The 16,415-nt window shown below is 35.9% G+C and overlaps 3 protein-coding genes and 1 long non-coding RNA gene across 6 annotated transcripts; all 4 read left to right on the top strand.

The window, feature by feature from the left end:
• Positions 1-5: 5 nt before the first annotated feature.
• LOC130505439 (protein TRM32-like) lies at positions 6-892 on the top strand (the record flags this gene model as incomplete). Its single annotated transcript, XM_057000039.1, has 2 exons — positions 6-201; positions 268-892. Coding segments are annotated over 2 exons (714 nt in total), but the record flags the coding sequence as incomplete, so codon positions are not given.
• A 5,890-nt stretch (positions 893-6,782) lies between these two features.
• Positions 6,783-7,599, top strand: LOC130505440 (uncharacterized). The gene is made up of 2 exons (XR_008941682.1): positions 6,783-7,170; positions 7,292-7,599. It is a non-coding gene; the product is annotated as an uncharacterized LOC130505440 (long non-coding RNA).
• A 2,317-nt stretch (positions 7,600-9,916) lies between these two features.
• Positions 9,917-12,459, top strand: LOC108840229 (probable serine/threonine-protein kinase PBL9). Of its 3 annotated transcripts, none has more exons than XM_018613066.2 (7): positions 9,917-10,073; positions 10,217-10,331; positions 10,450-10,760; positions 10,836-10,971; positions 11,053-11,195; positions 11,285-11,408; positions 11,761-12,459. In XM_018613066.2, the coding sequence occupies exons 2-7, from the start codon at positions 10,289-10,291 to the stop codon at positions 12,231-12,233; spliced, it is 1,230 nt and encodes a 409-aa protein (XP_018468568.1). In that variant the 5' UTR covers positions 9,917-10,073; positions 10,217-10,288; the 3' UTR covers positions 12,234-12,459. The 3 variants fall into 3 exon arrangements, with proteins under 3 accessions (XP_018468568.1, XP_018468576.1, XP_056856020.1); XM_018613074.2 differs by having other exon boundaries at positions 10,261-10,331; XM_057000040.1 differs by having other exon boundaries at positions 9,919-10,331.
• A 3,124-nt stretch (positions 12,460-15,583) lies between these two features.
• LOC130505441 (probable LRR receptor-like serine/threonine-protein kinase At1g07550) lies at positions 15,584-16,308 on the top strand. Its single transcript, XM_057000041.1, has 2 exons — positions 15,584-15,696; positions 15,852-16,308. Exons 1-2 carry the CDS (start codon positions 15,612-15,614, stop codon positions 16,262-16,264), a joined length of 498 nt encoding a protein of 165 aa, XP_056856021.1. The 5' UTR covers positions 15,584-15,611; the 3' UTR covers positions 16,265-16,308.
• The last annotated feature ends 107 nt before the right edge of the window (positions 16,309-16,415 follow it).

A 16,415-nucleotide genomic window follows, 5' to 3' on the forward strand; every position in this document is an offset into this window, starting at 1 on the left:
TGGGAACCAAGGAATCTTTGTTGTTATCCGAATCTCCAGTAATAACAGAGAATGAATTAGAAAAAGACAAGGAGCAAGAGGAGAGAAACCAAGAAAATCAAGTAGACTGTCTAAGCCAAAGTATCCTTCAACAAGAACAAGATTCAGTTCCAAGTTCTTTGGACAACACTGCACAAAGAACAGAGAGTTTACTCTCACAAGGTAAACTCTTGAACAAGAAATAATTCATGCTTTAATGTGAGAAAGACACTGATACTTGTTCTACAGGTTTAGGTCTAAGTTCCCTCGAGATTGACAATCATGAAGAAGAAGATGAAGATGCCTACTTCTGTTACGTAAAGAATGTTCTAAAACTTTCAGGCTTCCTTGAAAACGTTTACGACGGAGAAAAATGGCACTCAGAGGAACAACCACTGGATCCATCACTGCTCTACCAAGTAGACATGCAAGAAGAAAAAGAAGTGAACAAAGAGATTCTCTTTGATCTTGTTAATGAAGCTATCATTGAGACTCACAACCAATCACACATCTATTTCCCCAAAACATTCTCTTTTGCATATCCAAATGAGAAACGTTTTCTTGATGAGGTCTGGGGAAGAGTAGAGTGGAGCCTTTCGGGGATAGGAGCTGAGAATAGAGATTGCTCATTGGATGATATTGTGGGAAGAGATCTTACAAAAGGTGATGGATGGATGAATCTTAGAGGTGATACTGAATGGTTGACTCTTGAGCTAGAAGATCTGATTTTTGATGAGGTTTTAGATGAAATGATTTGTGTTTATTAGTAGTTTACATATGTTTTAATAATATTAATACTCAGTAGTTATACATACATGTATATATATGGTTGAGTGAAACAAATTCAAGATTTCATACACTTTGTAATATATTATGAGATGTGCAACTGACTGTGAGATGATTTTAGTAATGGTCATTGGAAGCTATTGTCTTCACTACTTTATCATCTTTCCCATTCATGGGTTATATAATTCGTATTAATGGGCCTAGCCATTATGTTAAACTCTTGAGCCTTAGCTTCGGTCTTGTTGCTTCACCGACCACCACGGCAGGATATTTATCCGGTGTCTCCTCGTTGCTTATCTTACCGTAACCATCTCGTAGCTCTCCTGAGAATCTGAGATCCGTCGGGAACAGACTGATGTGGCTGAGCCGGGCGGTTCATGTCCGATATTTGATGTGGCCACAACTTTCTACGAACGGACCAAAGTGTTGGCTTACGTTGTGGACTTAGCATCAGGCTAGATGGTTGCAAAGGAGTGACACCATGGCAAGAACTGAGAGATCTTGTGATGGAGCTCATAGGTCTTCATTGATCGTGACGAATAAGATCGATGAGATCATGAGATTCATGAGAGATTGGAAGAACTTGAGATCGAGGAGAGTGAAATGAGAGAATATTTCCGGTTTTTGCGGTTCTTGAAGGTGTTTGCTGAGCTTAAAGATGGTCTGAAAATGCTTGTAAACACGGTGATGGTGAAGGATCAGAGAGATTGATATTGGAGAATATATGTGTTGACTATACGCGGAGGGCACGTAGGAGGAATGAAGTCTGTGTGAAATATCAAACTAAGTCCCACATCGGATAATTAGACAAAAAGTGTCTAATATATAAAGAGAAGTCCAACTTTAATTAGTACGAGGTCTTTTGGGATGGAAACCAAAAGTAAATCCATGCGGACTTGCCATTAAAGCCCAAAGTGGACAATATCGTACTAATCAGATAAATAGAATTGGACATGAGCTTTCACAATCCCAATAATTGGTATCAGAGCGGTTGATGAGTTAGGAATGAGAGGTGTGTGTGGCAGAGATCAAGTTAGAAGATTCTGGAAATCAATCGTGGAACACGAGATGAATGTGATCCTTAGTTTGAGGGGGAGAATGTGAAATATCAAACTAAGTCCCACATCGGATAATTAGACAAGAAGTGTCTAATATATAAAGAGAAGTCCAACTCTAATTAGTACGAAGCCTTTTGGGAGAGAAACCAAAAGTAAATCCATGCGGGCTTGCCATTAAAGCCCAAAATGGACAATATCGTACTAATCAGATAAATAGAGTTGGACATGAGCTTTCACAATCCCAACAGTCTGAAAAGAATATTGAAATTCGTGATGGATCAAAGAGCCCATTAAAAGTGAATGCACTAGTTCATGGCCTTGAAGGGGCAAGTAGAAGCCAACGTCGACGCCCTGCTGTTTTGTAATGTCCCCATCAATATGTTTATTCTCTTTTCTTTTGTGAAAAGCAGCGTAGGTAGGTAGGTCGTGGATTCGAGAGAAGCTTAGAAAGAGACTTAACCCAAACAAGATTGTGTGGTTCTTAACTAGTCTTTTGGTGCTCCTCAATACCACTCAAAACTTTTTTATTTCTTTCAAATAAATAGGAACTACTATTGTACAATAGGGATTACCAATTTACCATTTATGTAGTAATTGGGCCTCAATTTTAAGCTCTGGCCCAACAAGAATCCTGCACAAGTTCAAATAAGGAAAAGACGTTAACGTTTCCGTTTCTATTGATGACGGTCATATACTTTACAAAAGCCAATATGGAATAAGAAGAGTAAAGTCGGTGATCATGTTATATATATAAAGGAGGTGGTGTCATGGCTTAAGAATCATCCGAACTAGAAAGAGCATACGAGAGAGAGAGATTGGCAAGAGATTAAGCAATTACAAGTGTTAGGGTTTTGTGCTAATCACTGGCTTGTAATCTCTATTATTGTTCTTGAGAAACAGTTTTTTCTTTGAGTGAATAAGAAAGAGCTTTTGGTATCTGATTTCTATCTAAGTTTAAAGCACTAGGAATAGGTTTAAATCCTAACAAGTGGTATCAGAGCATTCAGGTTTGAGTGCAAAGGTGCTTTAAAGAATGGCTAAACCAAAGATCGAGAGGATCGATATCGATCGGTTCGATGGAACAGGAGATTTTCTGCTATGGAAGGTTCGGATGATGGCTCACTTTGGTGTCCTAGGGCTAAAGGATATCCTAACAGATGAGACGCTTCTAATGGATTCACCAGTCAACAAGGTAGAAAGAGATGATACCTTAAAAGAGACGGAGAAGAAAGAAGCAGAAGTGGTTCCGACCATTGATCCCGTTAAGCTCGGGAAATCAGAGAAAGCAAAAGATCTCATTGTTATAAATGTAGGAAACCAAGTCTTGAGGAAGATCAGTCACTGCGATACAGCTGCTGCAATGTGGACAGCTCTCAACACGTTGTACACGGAGACGTCCCTGCCGAATCGTATTTACCTGCAACACAAATTTTACACTTTCAAGATGAACGATTCAAAGACTATTGATGCAAACGTTGATGACTTCCTAAAGCTAGTAGCAGATTTAAATAACTTGAGCGTAGAGGTTGATGAAGAAGTTCAAGCTATACTACTACTAAACTCAATGCCTCAGCGATATGATCAACTCAAAGAGACCCTCAAGTACGGGCGAGACACTCTCAAGATCAACGAAGTAACCGGGGCTGCACGATCTAAGGAGAGAGAGCTATTGGAAAGTGGTAAACTCTCTAAGTCTCAGGATGAGGGTTTATATGTTGAGGATAGAGGAAGGACATCAAACCGATCAAACAAAGGAGGCAACAAGTATGGGAAAGGAAGATCTCAAAGCAGACACGGGAGATCTAGGTCCCGACCGAAGTATGACAAGAACAACAAGGGCTGTTTCATCTGCGGAAAAGAGGGACATTGGAAGAGAGAATGTCCAGACAGGAGGTCCAATAAATCCGCCAACATTGCAGAAGAGCCGAAACAACCATTAGTGCTAACGGTTAGTACTAAGGATTCCAAAGAGGAATGGGTAATGGACTCCGGATGTTCTTTTCATATCACACCAAACAAAGATGTGTTGTTTGACCTAAAAGAATTCGAAGGAGGGAGAGTTCTAATGGCTAACAACACCCACTGTGATGTAAAAGGGATTGGCAAGATCAGGATCGTGAGACCCGATGGAACCGTGGTGGTTCTCACGGATGTGAGGTACATGCCGAATATGAGCCGGAATTTGATATCTTACGGGATGCTCGAACGATCAGGATGTCAATACGAAGGGAAAGATTTTATGATCAGGTTCTACAAGGACGGGAAGGAGGTCATATCAGGAAAGTTCAACGAAGGTCTTTATTATCTACAAGGGACAGTATCTAAAGGAGAAGCTAACGTATCAAGGGCAGAAATAGACAAGACAACTATATGGCATTCGAGATTATGCCATATGAGTTTAAAGAATCTGAATGTGCTGGTAGAGAAGGGATATGTACCGAAGAAGGAAGTGGATAAGCTTGAGTTCTGTGATACATGTGTCCTGGGAAAATCACACAAGCAAAGCTTTCCCGCTGCGAAGCATACCACTAAAGAAATTCTCGAGTACATACATTCAGATTTATGGGGAGCTCCATCAACTCCAGAAAGCCTAGCAAGATGCAAGTACTTCATTAGCTTCATAGATGATTACTCACGGAAAGTCTGGATTTATTTTCTTAAGACTAAAGATGAAGCCTTCAGCAAATTCAAGGAATGGAAAGAAGCTGTAGAAAATCAAACCAGGAAGAAAATAAAGTGTCTACGAACAGATAATGGTCTTGAGTTTTGCAATCAGCAATTTGATAAACTTTGCAAAGACTCGGGAATCAAGAGACACAAGACTTGTTCGTATACTCCACAACAAAACGGGGTTGCGGAGCGGATGAACAGAACAATCATGGACAAAGTTCGGTGCATGCTCGTGGAGACAGGATTAGGGCAAGAGTTTTGGGCCGAAGCCGCGTCAACGGCCGCATATGTGATCAATCGATCTCCAAACTCTGCGATTGATTACGAGCTACCCGAAGAACGATGGACAGGTACTAAGTGTGACTTAAGTAACCTGAGAAGGTTCGGGTGCTCCGCGTTTGTTCATAAGGTTCAAGATAAAACAAGTCCAAGGGCCATAAAAGGAGTATTTGTGGGATACCCATTCGGTATTAAAGGTTACCGTGTTTGGATGCCAGAAACTGGTAAGTGCGACACCAGTAGGAACGTGGTATTTAACGAAGAAGAGTTATACAAGCACACAGAACACGCCAAGAAAGACACGGAAGTTGCGAGCATGGAGAATAAAAGAAAAGAAAACCGAACGAGAAGAGTGGCGTTCAAAGAAGATTTGATAGAAGGCCCGTCTCCATCAAACGTTGACGACGAGGAGCAAACTGCTCAAGGTGGAGAACCTATTTTAAAGGAAACGTCTAATAGCTTAGAAGAAGCCGTGTCTAGTGAAGAAGATGAAAACGTTTCAGAAACAGAGACGAGTAGTGATGGTTACATGCTAGCAAGAGATCGAGTTCGAAGGCAAATAAAACCACCGTCAAGATTCGAAGACGAAGATTTCGTAGCTTACGCACTAGCAGCAGCAGATGAGATAGAAATAGAAGAGCCTAAGACTTTCGCTGAAGCTATGAAAGGCAAGAACCGAAAGCAGTGGAAGAATGGAGCAGATGAAGAGATGGATTCACTCCAACGAAACCGTACATGGAGCTTGATTGAGAAACCTGAGAATGCAAAAGTTATAGTCGGCATGTGGATATGTCGGAGAGAGGACGAGGAGCAATGATTTACCGGCAAAGAAACTCGACGAAGCAAAGAGCAGTGATTCACTGGATCAGATCGTTTTCTCTAGAAAGCGATGAAAAAAAAAAAAAAAAAAGGGGGGCTGCTCTGGTTTTGTTCTTTGTCGATCACGAGGAAGACAAGAGAGTCAAAATTAGGCCAGGTGGAGTTTGTAGTAATTGGGCCTCAATTTTAAGCTCTGGCCCAACAAGAATCCTGCACAAGTTCAAATAAGGAAAAGACGTTAACGTTTCCGTTTCTATTGATGACGGTCATATACTTTACAAAAGCCAATATGGAATAAGAAGAGTAAAGTCGGTGATCATGTTATATATATAAAGGAGGTGGTGTCATGGCTTAAGAATCATCCGAACTAGAAAGAGCATACGAGAGAGAGAGATTGGCAAGAGATTAAGCAATTACAAGTGTTAGGGTTTTGTGCTAATCACTGGCTTGTAATCTCTATTATTGTTCTTGAGAAACAGTTTTTTCTTTGAGTGAATAAGAAAGAGCTTTTGGTATCTGATTTCTATCTAAGTTTAAAGCACTAGGAATAGGTTTAAATCCTAACAATTTATTTCTTTTGAAGTTGCTAAAAATCATATATAAGATCATGAATGCATAGATTTTTAGTTGTCAACTGAATTTGAGAAGAAATACTACATGATATCACGTTCACTTTGTCCAAATCGAATTTTAGTTAGTAGTACTATACAAAACTTGGAAGAAGGGAGGATGATGTACCTCCTCTTAATATAATATAGCATATGTGCATACACATATCTAATGTCTTTATCACCAGGAGCATAACTTCGATCAACTTGTTTGACATAGTCTAATTAGATTAATACTTTTGACAAAAGAAAACTAGTTATATAGTTAATGAAACTAGACGGGCTGATTGATTTTTTATTAGATGATTCTAACGGGCGACTTTTTCGTATTCCCTAATAATTTGACGTTCTCCCTTTCTTGCCGAAACTCAAAATAAAACATTTAATTATTTTATCCACTACATGGTCTATACAATTGTTTATTTGTTAACAACAACTGTTTAGAGGCAAAATCTACAATTCTAGACGACTTTTATCTGATTATCTCTAATAATTACTAAATGTTTTTAACTAAAGAATAAATAGTCTCGTGTTTCAAAAAAAAAAGTCTAATCAGTACGAAAACTGTTTAGAGGCAAAATTTTCAACTTCAGACGACTTTTATCAGTTTATCTCTAATAATTACTAAATGTCACAAAGTTGAAATGCTCTTTGTGATAACTTCTTCCAAAAGTATTTATTTTGATTGTTGACCAAAAAAGCATCTATGCCAATTTCATCCATACACGAAATGACACGTGTATGGTGGAGACAACACCGAATCTTTCTCGTCTCCTATAAATGCAGACAATTCCCTTTGTTCAAGTCACAGCACATAAAAGCATCAGAAAAAGAAACAAATTTGAAGTTTTAAATCAAAGAGAAGTAAGAGAAGCAATGGCAGGTTCTAACTGTGGATGTGGTTCCGCTTGCAAATGTGGTGACTCTTGCAGGTAAACCCTATCTTTTCTGCCTTTACATGCATATATGCGCTATAATGCGCATATAGCTGTTTTTTGCATCAGATTATTAGTTATAAAATTCTTAAACTTTTTTTTACCTTTTGTGATGTAGCTGCGAGAAGAACTACAACACGGAGTGCGACAACTGCAGCTGCGGGTCAAACTGTAGCTGTGGGGACAGCTGCAGCTGTTGAAGAAATCGTGATCTAACTCACATATATGCAGGAAATACTGGGGGAATATGTGTTTGATGTTAAGAGATATGTGTGTGTTTGAATAAAGATTTGCGCGTTATGTTGCCTAATACCTCTCTTAATCTTTGACTTTTCCTGCTTTATATCTTTATATGTGTGGTTGTGTAATGTTTTCGTTTGTAACCTAAGAAAAAAAGAAAAAATATATAACTATTGATTTTTGTGACTGTGAAGATATCTCATTTCTCCTCTATATATTTAGAAGTTAGGGTTAATCAGAGTTATGACCATGAACAATAATTTCTTTTAGATAAATGACGATATGGTAACATGTAGTTCTTTTTGTATTAGCGTTTCCCATGTTCAAAAAAGTAACAGAACGTTTTGTATAGCACTAATGCTTAGGCTATTTCTTTTGGGACATAGGTGTTAACGAAATATTTTATTTATTTTATATACATTTTATATAAAATATTTTAGTTTTGAGGTTTAGTTATAAAATTATTTGATCAATTATCAAAATTAAATATATAAAATAAAAAATTAAACAAATTTATGAATACTAGTATTATTATTTTATTTAACAACTTTATACTAACTTAAATCAATTTAAATCGTTTTAGAATTCTTTAAATCAATTTAAAATAATTTAAACTGATTTGAATCTTATAAATCCATCCAATTAAAAGTAATAAACTAGTTCAAATACAAGTAAACCAATTCGAAACTGAAACAAACAAACAAATAGTTTCAAAAAAAAAAGAAACTGAAACAAATACTAGCAAAGATAAGTTTCAGGAGAAAAAAAACAAATACTAGCAAAGATAATCGATGAGTATGCTAGTTTTATGGGCTAAATTAGAACTTAATATATAAAATGGGCTTTGTATTTTGAAAAGTTTTAGAATATTAACACACGCTTTGATGTTTAAAGGTCCAGATACGAAAGCAAGATCTATTGTTGCGGTGATGAGGCAACGAGAATATTTCGTTCAGGCAATACGTAGAACAACTTGCGTGGCATCTTCACATGTGTTGGATCAATCTAATTTCCAAGCCTCAAAACTTTGTTTAAGGTTAGAGGATAGACATAACAGCTTTTGAAACACCAACTACTTTGTCACGGGGAGCTGCTAGCTAGCCGCGTAAATTGGATTGAGCCGTGGAAAGATACTGTGAATCTGCGCGGCAACCACGTGGCAGACATGCTTCAAGTGGGCATTGGATCTTTGTCTGTCTAGGTCCACCAACAATGGGTCGTCAAACATGTAAAAGTCAAACCGTCTAACTATTCGGTTCACACAGTCACATCCAATGAGACAAAAGGGTTAACTAATAAACAATCGGATACTCACCAGAGCTCTTTTCCTCTGCCTTTACTTTCGCTTTTGTCTTGGATTACCAATTTATCAAGTCATTTTAAAAGAACAATATCTTTAATGTACATTTACTATATATAAATTCAAATGGACGAAGTATGCCATGTTCTCCTTCTATTTAACAAGAATTATTAACTTTGTTTGTTTCCTCAAAATCATTGAGACGAGAGTCTGTATTTTGTAAATTTTCTAATTAGAAATTTTTGAAATATTCTCTCAGCATATCTAGAATTATTATTTAGAAAAACAAACAAAATGTCCCTTCCTTAGTTTTGAAGCGTGCAAATTTTGTATTTTATTCATTATTTTACTTAAATTGTTTTCTAATTCCTCAAATATAAATAAGAGTATTACTAATGGGCTGAACCAGTATGTAAAAGAGGCATCTTAAAGTTCAGGTTCATTAATGATTAATCAACTGGCATTAAACAAAAATCAAGTTGGTCAAAAAGACGCAAATCAACAACGGGGCCATTACCGTGGACTTTACAGAAAGTACATATATAATTGCTTCTTCTATTTTTCTGATATCACTTGATGGATTTTATTTTCATAAATCACCATAAAAATAACTATTCACGATTTGAAAAAGACTACATTGATGACTTTTGTATCAAAAATGATTTTGTTCGGTGCACATGCAGTATGTGACATGCCCCAATGCTTAAACACACGTTCTTTCACCTGTGAGCATTTATTCAAAACCATAAACCAGTTACCAGCATTGGTCTGATAAACTACAGGAGTTGCGTTATTCATAATTTAGAAGAAAAAAAAACACTGTATCAAGCAAATTATAATGGAATTAAGCCGCAAATATGAATAATCCAATGAGTCAGTGGCAACAAATCTCTGATAAATCTAAAATCCGATTGATAACTCTACAAAAAATCATACTTTCCATTCCATGATTAACTGACCAGAGTCTATGCTTGACTTCCAAGTCACACCTCAAATTTAGTACTAGTTCATTAAACCCTAACTGAGCCTAAGTGAGCCGAGCCTAAAGCTCCCAACACCAGCTGGAATTCTACATCGAAAGCTACAATTTTGATGTCAGATCCAACGGCTGAGAGCGACCGAACACCCTATCTTTTCTTACTTCATCATATCTGTCATCGTAGTACCAAAAAGAAACAATATAGAAACATAACAAACAAAACGTAACGATAAATAGAGACGAGAGAGAGAGAGAGAAGCTCGAAAACTGATAAAAAGAAGAAGGCTGATCCACCATTAATGCCACCCACCACCCAACGGCAAACGCCTTTCTCACACTCTCTCATGTTTGAGACTTGAGAACCAATAGAAACCCAAAAAGGTGAGAGTATGAACATGTTTTTGGTCAAAACACCTTTGTGTGGTTAAAAAGAAGTGCAAAATCTTTTCTTTTCACATTTTGATATCTTTCCAGCTTCCTACTTGATTAAAAAGTTTGTACCTTTTTTTTTTGCTTATCTCAAGTGTGATATATAGTTTGGACATTGCATAAAGGTTCCCATTTTTAGTTCTCTCTCTCAGAATCACCATTCAATCATGGGGGCTTGCTTGAGTGCTCAGGTAAAAGATGAGAGCCCAGGTAAAAAGACATTTACTTGCCTTGTTTCGTCTTAAACTATAAGACTTGTTTACATTCCTCTGTTTTTGCTCTATCTTTAGCTGAAAGTGTTAGATTTTGCTCTGTTTTTTCTGGTCAGGGGGGAGTCCAAAGTTCAAAGATACTGGAAGTCTTGGGAGCAAGTCTTCATCTGTGTCTGTAAGACCAAGCCCTCGAACCGAGGGTGAGATCTTACAGTCTCCAAACCTCAAGAGTTTCAGCTTTGCTGAGCTCAAATCAGCAACTAGGAATTTCAGACCAGACAGTGTGCTTGGTGAAGGTGGATTCGGTTGTGTGTTCAAAGGATGGATTGATGAGAAGTCTCTCACCGCCACAAAACCAGGCACTGGTTTGGTTATTGCTGTCAAAAAGCTTAACCAAGATGGTTGGCAAGGTCACCAGGAGTGGCTGGTATATATAAGCGTCCTAAAACAATACACTTTTGGTTTCTTTCTTGTTCTTGATGATCGTTATATGATTTTACAGGCTGAAGTGAATTACCTAGGTCAGTTTTCTCATGGACACCTAGTGAAGCTGATAGGTTATTGCCTAGAGGATGAGCACCGTCTTCTTGTTTACGAGTTCATGCCACGTGGTAGCTTAGAGAATCATCTTTTCAGGAGTATGTCTTCCTTTTGTCTTATTATGACTCTTATTGTAGCTTTGTTTGTGATGTTTATGAAAACATTTTGGGTTGTTGCAGGAGGGTTATATTTCCAACCGTTATCTTGGAAACTCCGGTTGAAAGTAGCTCTTGGTGCTGCGAAGGGACTTGCTTTTCTTCACAGCTCCGAGACAAGAGTGATATACAGAGACTTCAAGACTTCTAACATCCTTCTTGATTCGGTATTTTTAAGTTTTTTTTTTCACTCATCTTTGATTGTGAAAGTTTCAAACTTAATGATATAAAAGACCGTTATCTTGGATGGTTGTAGGATTACAACGCAAAGCTTTCTGATTTTGGGTTGGCCAAGGATGGGCCAATAGGAGATGAAAGCCATGTCTCTACAAGAGTCATGGGTACACATGGATATGCAGCTCCTGAGTACCTCGCAACCGGTAAGTGTCAACTTCTTTCTTTTCTTTTCTGGTCAAATATTTGCTTCTCTGGTTGGCTTTGTCTTGTGAGTGTTTAGAAAAATCGGTTTAGGCCTATGTGGCAAATTGGATCTAATCTTTGTTTCTCTGGTTGGCTTTGTCTTGTGAGTGTTTAAAAATCGGTGTAAACGGCGTCCAGGCGCAAATCCGGTCTAAACCGAAACAATTTTTTCTAGACCAATTTTGGTCTATACTTTAAAAAAAATCGGCCTCGACGCCCACTTGAACAATAATCTTCTATAAAACACTTAACTACTGTCTAGCGATTTTGTGAACACAACTTATGATTGATCAATATTTGCATTTTCCTTAGGTCATCTAACAACAAAGAGTGATGTCTATAGCTTCGGGGTTGTCCTTCTGGAGCTGTTGTCTGGTCGTAGAGCCGTGGACAGAAACAGACCATCGGTAGAGAGGAACCTTGTGGATTGGGCTAAACCATACCTTGCAAACAAAAGAAAGATATTCAGAGTGGTCGATAATCGTCTTCAGGATCAGTACTCTATGGAAGAAGCATGTAAAGTGGCTACTCTGTCTCTGAGGTGTCTCACTACGGAGATTAAGCTCAGACCAAACATGAGAGAAGTGGTTTCGCAGCTTGAGCATATTCAGTCTCTAAATGCGTCTAGAGGAGGAAACGTGGATAGGACGGAGAGAAGAAGAGTGCGTAGGAGAAGTGACAGTGTTGTTACCAAAAAACCTGATGCAGGTTTTGTTCGGCAGACCGCTGTGGGCTGTACAGTTGTTGCTTATCCTCGCCCGTCGGCCTCACCGCTGTGTGTCTGAAGAATAATAACACGTCTGTGTTCTTGATAAGGACATGTAAGTTCTGATATCATGTCATGTGTATGTGATTCGGATGTACAATTGTCATTGTTAATGCAAGTTCGAATGTTCGATGCAGTCCATGTATCCTTACAGGACGAGAAACAATTTAATTTTGATCTTTGTAACGTGAGGTCTTATTGACACAAAGGATAATTTAGCTCTCATGTCTGCTTGTTATTGATAATTGTGCTTCTTTCAGTTACATATAGAAAATTAGAATCAGTTAATATTTACAGAAAACTAGGTTGGACGATACGAATGAACCACATGCAAGAAGCTCAGAAAGAAAAATGTTGTGACACGACAAGCAATCAAAAACGAATGCAGTGAGCTATCTATAAACGCGTCCTATCGTGTGTGTTGGACCTTTAAATAAAAGACGTTCTGTGTTGGATTATGTTCGGCCTAAGGTGAATTAAGTGTCTTTGGGCCAATTTTTTTTGTAGGCCGACAGCTTAAAACTATTAATTCAAAAAGTGATGGGATAGATCATAGAATTGTACTCAACATCTGAGCCAACAATATAAGTTAGCTCATACAAGTGTGTACATAGTCCAAGGCATAATATGTGTTTGACTATTGATATTTTTAATACCAAAATAGTTTCGCTTTTGTAATGGGAATTCTGCCAAAAAAATCCCGAACTTTTCAAGAATTGCCAAAAGAAACTTGTACACTTGTCTGACCAATAAAAACCTGAACTTTTGTTGACTTATTTAAATTATTAAGAATTTTACCATTGACTAACCAGATTAGCACACCGTTAAACGAGAGTTAAGACAGCGTTAACGGTTGGCGTTAACTAAAACGACGTCGTTTCGTTTTACACGATTTGAAAATAAAAATAAGTAGACACCGGGTTTTGAACCCAAGTTGTTTGGATCAGATGGCAAAGTACTTTACCAGGGCTAGTGGCACATTCAACGTATGTTCAAACACATTTATTTTTATTTGGTACTGATTTTGAATATAAAAAAAATTTCTAAAAATTTAAAAAGTCTTTAAAATTCCAAAAATTGGAAAATAAAGAATTTTTTTTATAAAATCAATTTTGAAACTAAAATTAAAAATAAAATTTTATTTTCCCTTTAAAAATCAAAAATCTTCCAAAATTTTTATTTTTTAAAAACAAATTCCAAAAAAATAAAATAAAATTTTTAGGATTAAAATAAAAATTCGAAAAAATTAAAAAATAAAAAAATATCAAAAACAAGTTATAAAAATTTCGAATCTGAAAATAATCAGAATCTATTAAAAATATTTTTTTTTATAAAAAAGCCAAAAAAGAAGAAAATTTTCATTTTTCAAATTATAAAAAGAAAAATTGAAAAAAATAATTTCGAAAAAAGTTTAAAAAGGGATAAAAAATTTCAAATCTGAAAACATATAATCAGAAACTATAAAAAATTATTATTTTTTTAATTTTTAATAATTTCTGATTATATGTTTTCAGATTCGAAATATTTTATAACTTTTTTGGAAATATTTTTCGATTTGTTTTTTATTTTTATTTTTTAAATTATAATCCTTTTTTGAATTATTTTTCCAATTTTTAGAAATTTAAAAAAAAAATTAAGTTTTAGATAACTTTTTTATATTCAATTAGTACCAAATAAAATTAAATGGGTTAGTAACTCCATTGATTGAGCCATTAGCATAGTGGTTAAAGTACTTTACCATTTGATCCAAACAACCTGGGTTCGAACCCAGTGATCTACTTTATTTTATTTTCAAATCATGTAAAACGACGTCGTCTCATCTCATCTCGAAACGACGTCGTTTCAATTAGCACCAACATTTAACGATGCTATTTTTTTCTATTAAATTTGCTGACGGCGTGCTAAATTGGCAAGTCAACGAAAAAATTGTTAATTAATTCTAAAGTCAATAAAAAGTTTGTGTTTTTTTTTGGTAAGCCCTAAAGTTCATGTTTCTTTTGGCAATTCCTGAAAAGTTCATGATTTTTTTTGGCCGAATTCCCCTTTTGTAATCCATAAGTTAGCTCATACCAGTGTGTAAATAATTTTTATTATACTTCTGAAATTTTCGAAAGCCCTATATGTGAAAATATTCAAAACTTGATAAACCTTTTGAAAACCTGTAAAATTTTCCAAAAGCTTTCAGAATTTTCTGAAACTTTTTCTAATTTTCATTTATGAGCAGTATTTTACCATCCAAAATACTTGCTGCTTTTATAAATTTATTTATCTAATTAGTAGAATTCGTCATCTATGCAAACGCATCAGAGTAGTTTAGTTAATCATTTAGAGGCTGACTGGTTTTCCCGCTACCACCCACAAACGCAGCTTTTGCGGTTCATAGCAGTTGTTGGCGTTTCGAAACAATCACAAAAAACACTACAAATCGCTTCAAACCGCTCCGAACCTTTTAAAATCAAAAGCTGGTTTCAGCTAGCATTTGCGGTTGCGGGAGGGTAAATTTTTTTTCTTTAAAAACAGAATAAATAAAATAATACTAAAAATATCCAATAAAATTTTTCAATTGAAATAATAGAAATTGTAAAATGTATTCATATTATATTTCAATTTATATTATAAAAATTCAAAACTAAAATATTTTCTATAAATTTTTAAAATTGAATAATATGATTTTATAAATATAAATTTTATATTTATCATATTATTATGATTTTTAATATTTTTATAATTACCTAAAATGTAAATATTGTTAAATTATTATTTAATAGATGTTGCGTTTGGTAGTTTACCAGTCATAAGAATTCCGCAAACGCAACAATTTCTAACAGCTGTACCAGTCGTACAACTCTCTAGAAAATGCTTAAAACTGCAATTACCCGCATCCGCAAACTCCCGCAACCGCAACCGCTGCGGTTACACCAGTCAGACCCTTAGTATACTGTATAATTATATATTATCTAAGAAAATATCTAACTAAACTAAATAGTTTCTTTTTGTAAATTTGACATCTAAAACGGATAATGTATGTAAACCGCAATTTGAAATTTGATAAAATTTAATGATTTTCTCTGCATATACATATCAACCATACGAATCAAAGAATTTGTTATAGACTGGTCCTCTTGTTCGGGGCAACAACATTGGTCGACCATTTCCGAGAGATTACTCGTTCCATCTTCTATACTATTAATATTTTCCTCCATTTGCATTAGAAATATTATGTATAGTTCTTTGGCCGGTGACATTTTCAAAAGTTGACATTCCCAGCTTTCGCTTTCGGTATTCATAAGAGGTTTTTTTTAACTTGCAAGTATATATATTTTGGTTCGAGGTATAATGTTTCAAAATAATTGTAGTTGCTAAGTTTGTTGTTTTGAAAACTGAGAGGCAGTCGAGAATGGGGGCAACTCTAAACAGGCTTCTGTTTTATGTGTGTGCGACTTTCTCCATAATTCATCTTGCTCACTCTCAGAATCAACAAGGTATTGATTCGTACCATATTTTATCTCTTCTGTATTATTTTTTGTTCTTATAAATATGTTATTGGACAGTAACAAAGCCTTTAATAATTGTGAGATTTTTAGATAAAACTTATAAAAAGAACACTATACAGTATATCTCTTCCCGTTCTTACCAGGATTCATCAGCTTAGACTGTGGATTACCTTCTAATGAGTCTCCTTACAACGAACCCTTTACCAATCTGACATACATATCTGATGCCGGTTTCGTCCACAGCGGAAAAACTGGTACCATCCACAAAGACTTGAAGACACACTTTATGAAGCCATATACTGGTTTGAGATACTTTCCAGATGGAATACGAAACTGTTATAATCTTAGCGTGATGCAAGATACAAAGTATCTGATCAGGACTGTGTTCGTATATGGGAACTACGACGGTCTCAATGCTTCTCCAAGATTCGACCTCTATCTCGGTCCTAATATTTGGACAACCGTAGATGCGAAATTATCGGGTCCAGGTACGGCTCAGGAGATCATTCACATCACAAGATCCAATATTTTGGAAATATCTATCTTATTAAAGTAAAAGTACTTTAAGCTTTTGTTTGGTAATAGGGATAAGAGTCTTTAAAAAAAAAATTTTGTTTGGTAACAAAGATAGTAGAGAATTTTGTTTTTTCCTTATTTAAATGATAGATTTAAGTATTTAATGTCTTTCCTAATTTAAACAATAGATT

The sequence above is a fragment of the Raphanus sativus genome, unplaced genomic scaffold (genome assembly GCF_000801105.2).
Source record: "Raphanus sativus cultivar WK10039 unplaced genomic scaffold, ASM80110v3 Scaffold2278, whole genome shotgun sequence".
Classification (NCBI taxonomy): Eukaryota; Viridiplantae; Streptophyta; class Magnoliopsida; order Brassicales; family Brassicaceae; genus Raphanus; species Raphanus sativus.

What these genes read in the sequence shown, in the direction of transcription:
- LOC108840229 (XM_018613066.2), top strand. Translation starts at nt 10,289, where the DNA reads ATGGGGGCTTGCTTGAGTGCTCAGGTAAAAGATGAGAGCCCAG. An exon ending in AAGGTCACCAGGAGTGGCTG is followed by an intron (nt 10,761 to 10,835) that starts GTATATATAAGC and finishes ATGATTTTACAG; the next exon opens with GCTGAAGTGAATTACCTAGG. An exon ending in CTAACATCCTTCTTGATTCG is followed by an intron (nt 11,196 to 11,284) that starts GTATTTTTAAGT and finishes GGATGGTTGTAG; the next exon opens with GATTACAACGCAAAGCTTTC.
- LOC130505441 (XM_057000041.1), top strand. Translation starts at nt 15,612, where the DNA reads ATGGGGGCAACTCTAAACAGGCTTCTGTTTTATGTGTGTGCGACTTTC. An exon ending in TCACTCTCAGAATCAACAAG is followed by an intron (nt 15,697 to 15,851) that starts GTATTGATTCGT and finishes CGTTCTTACCAG; the next exon opens with GATTCATCAGCTTAGACTGT.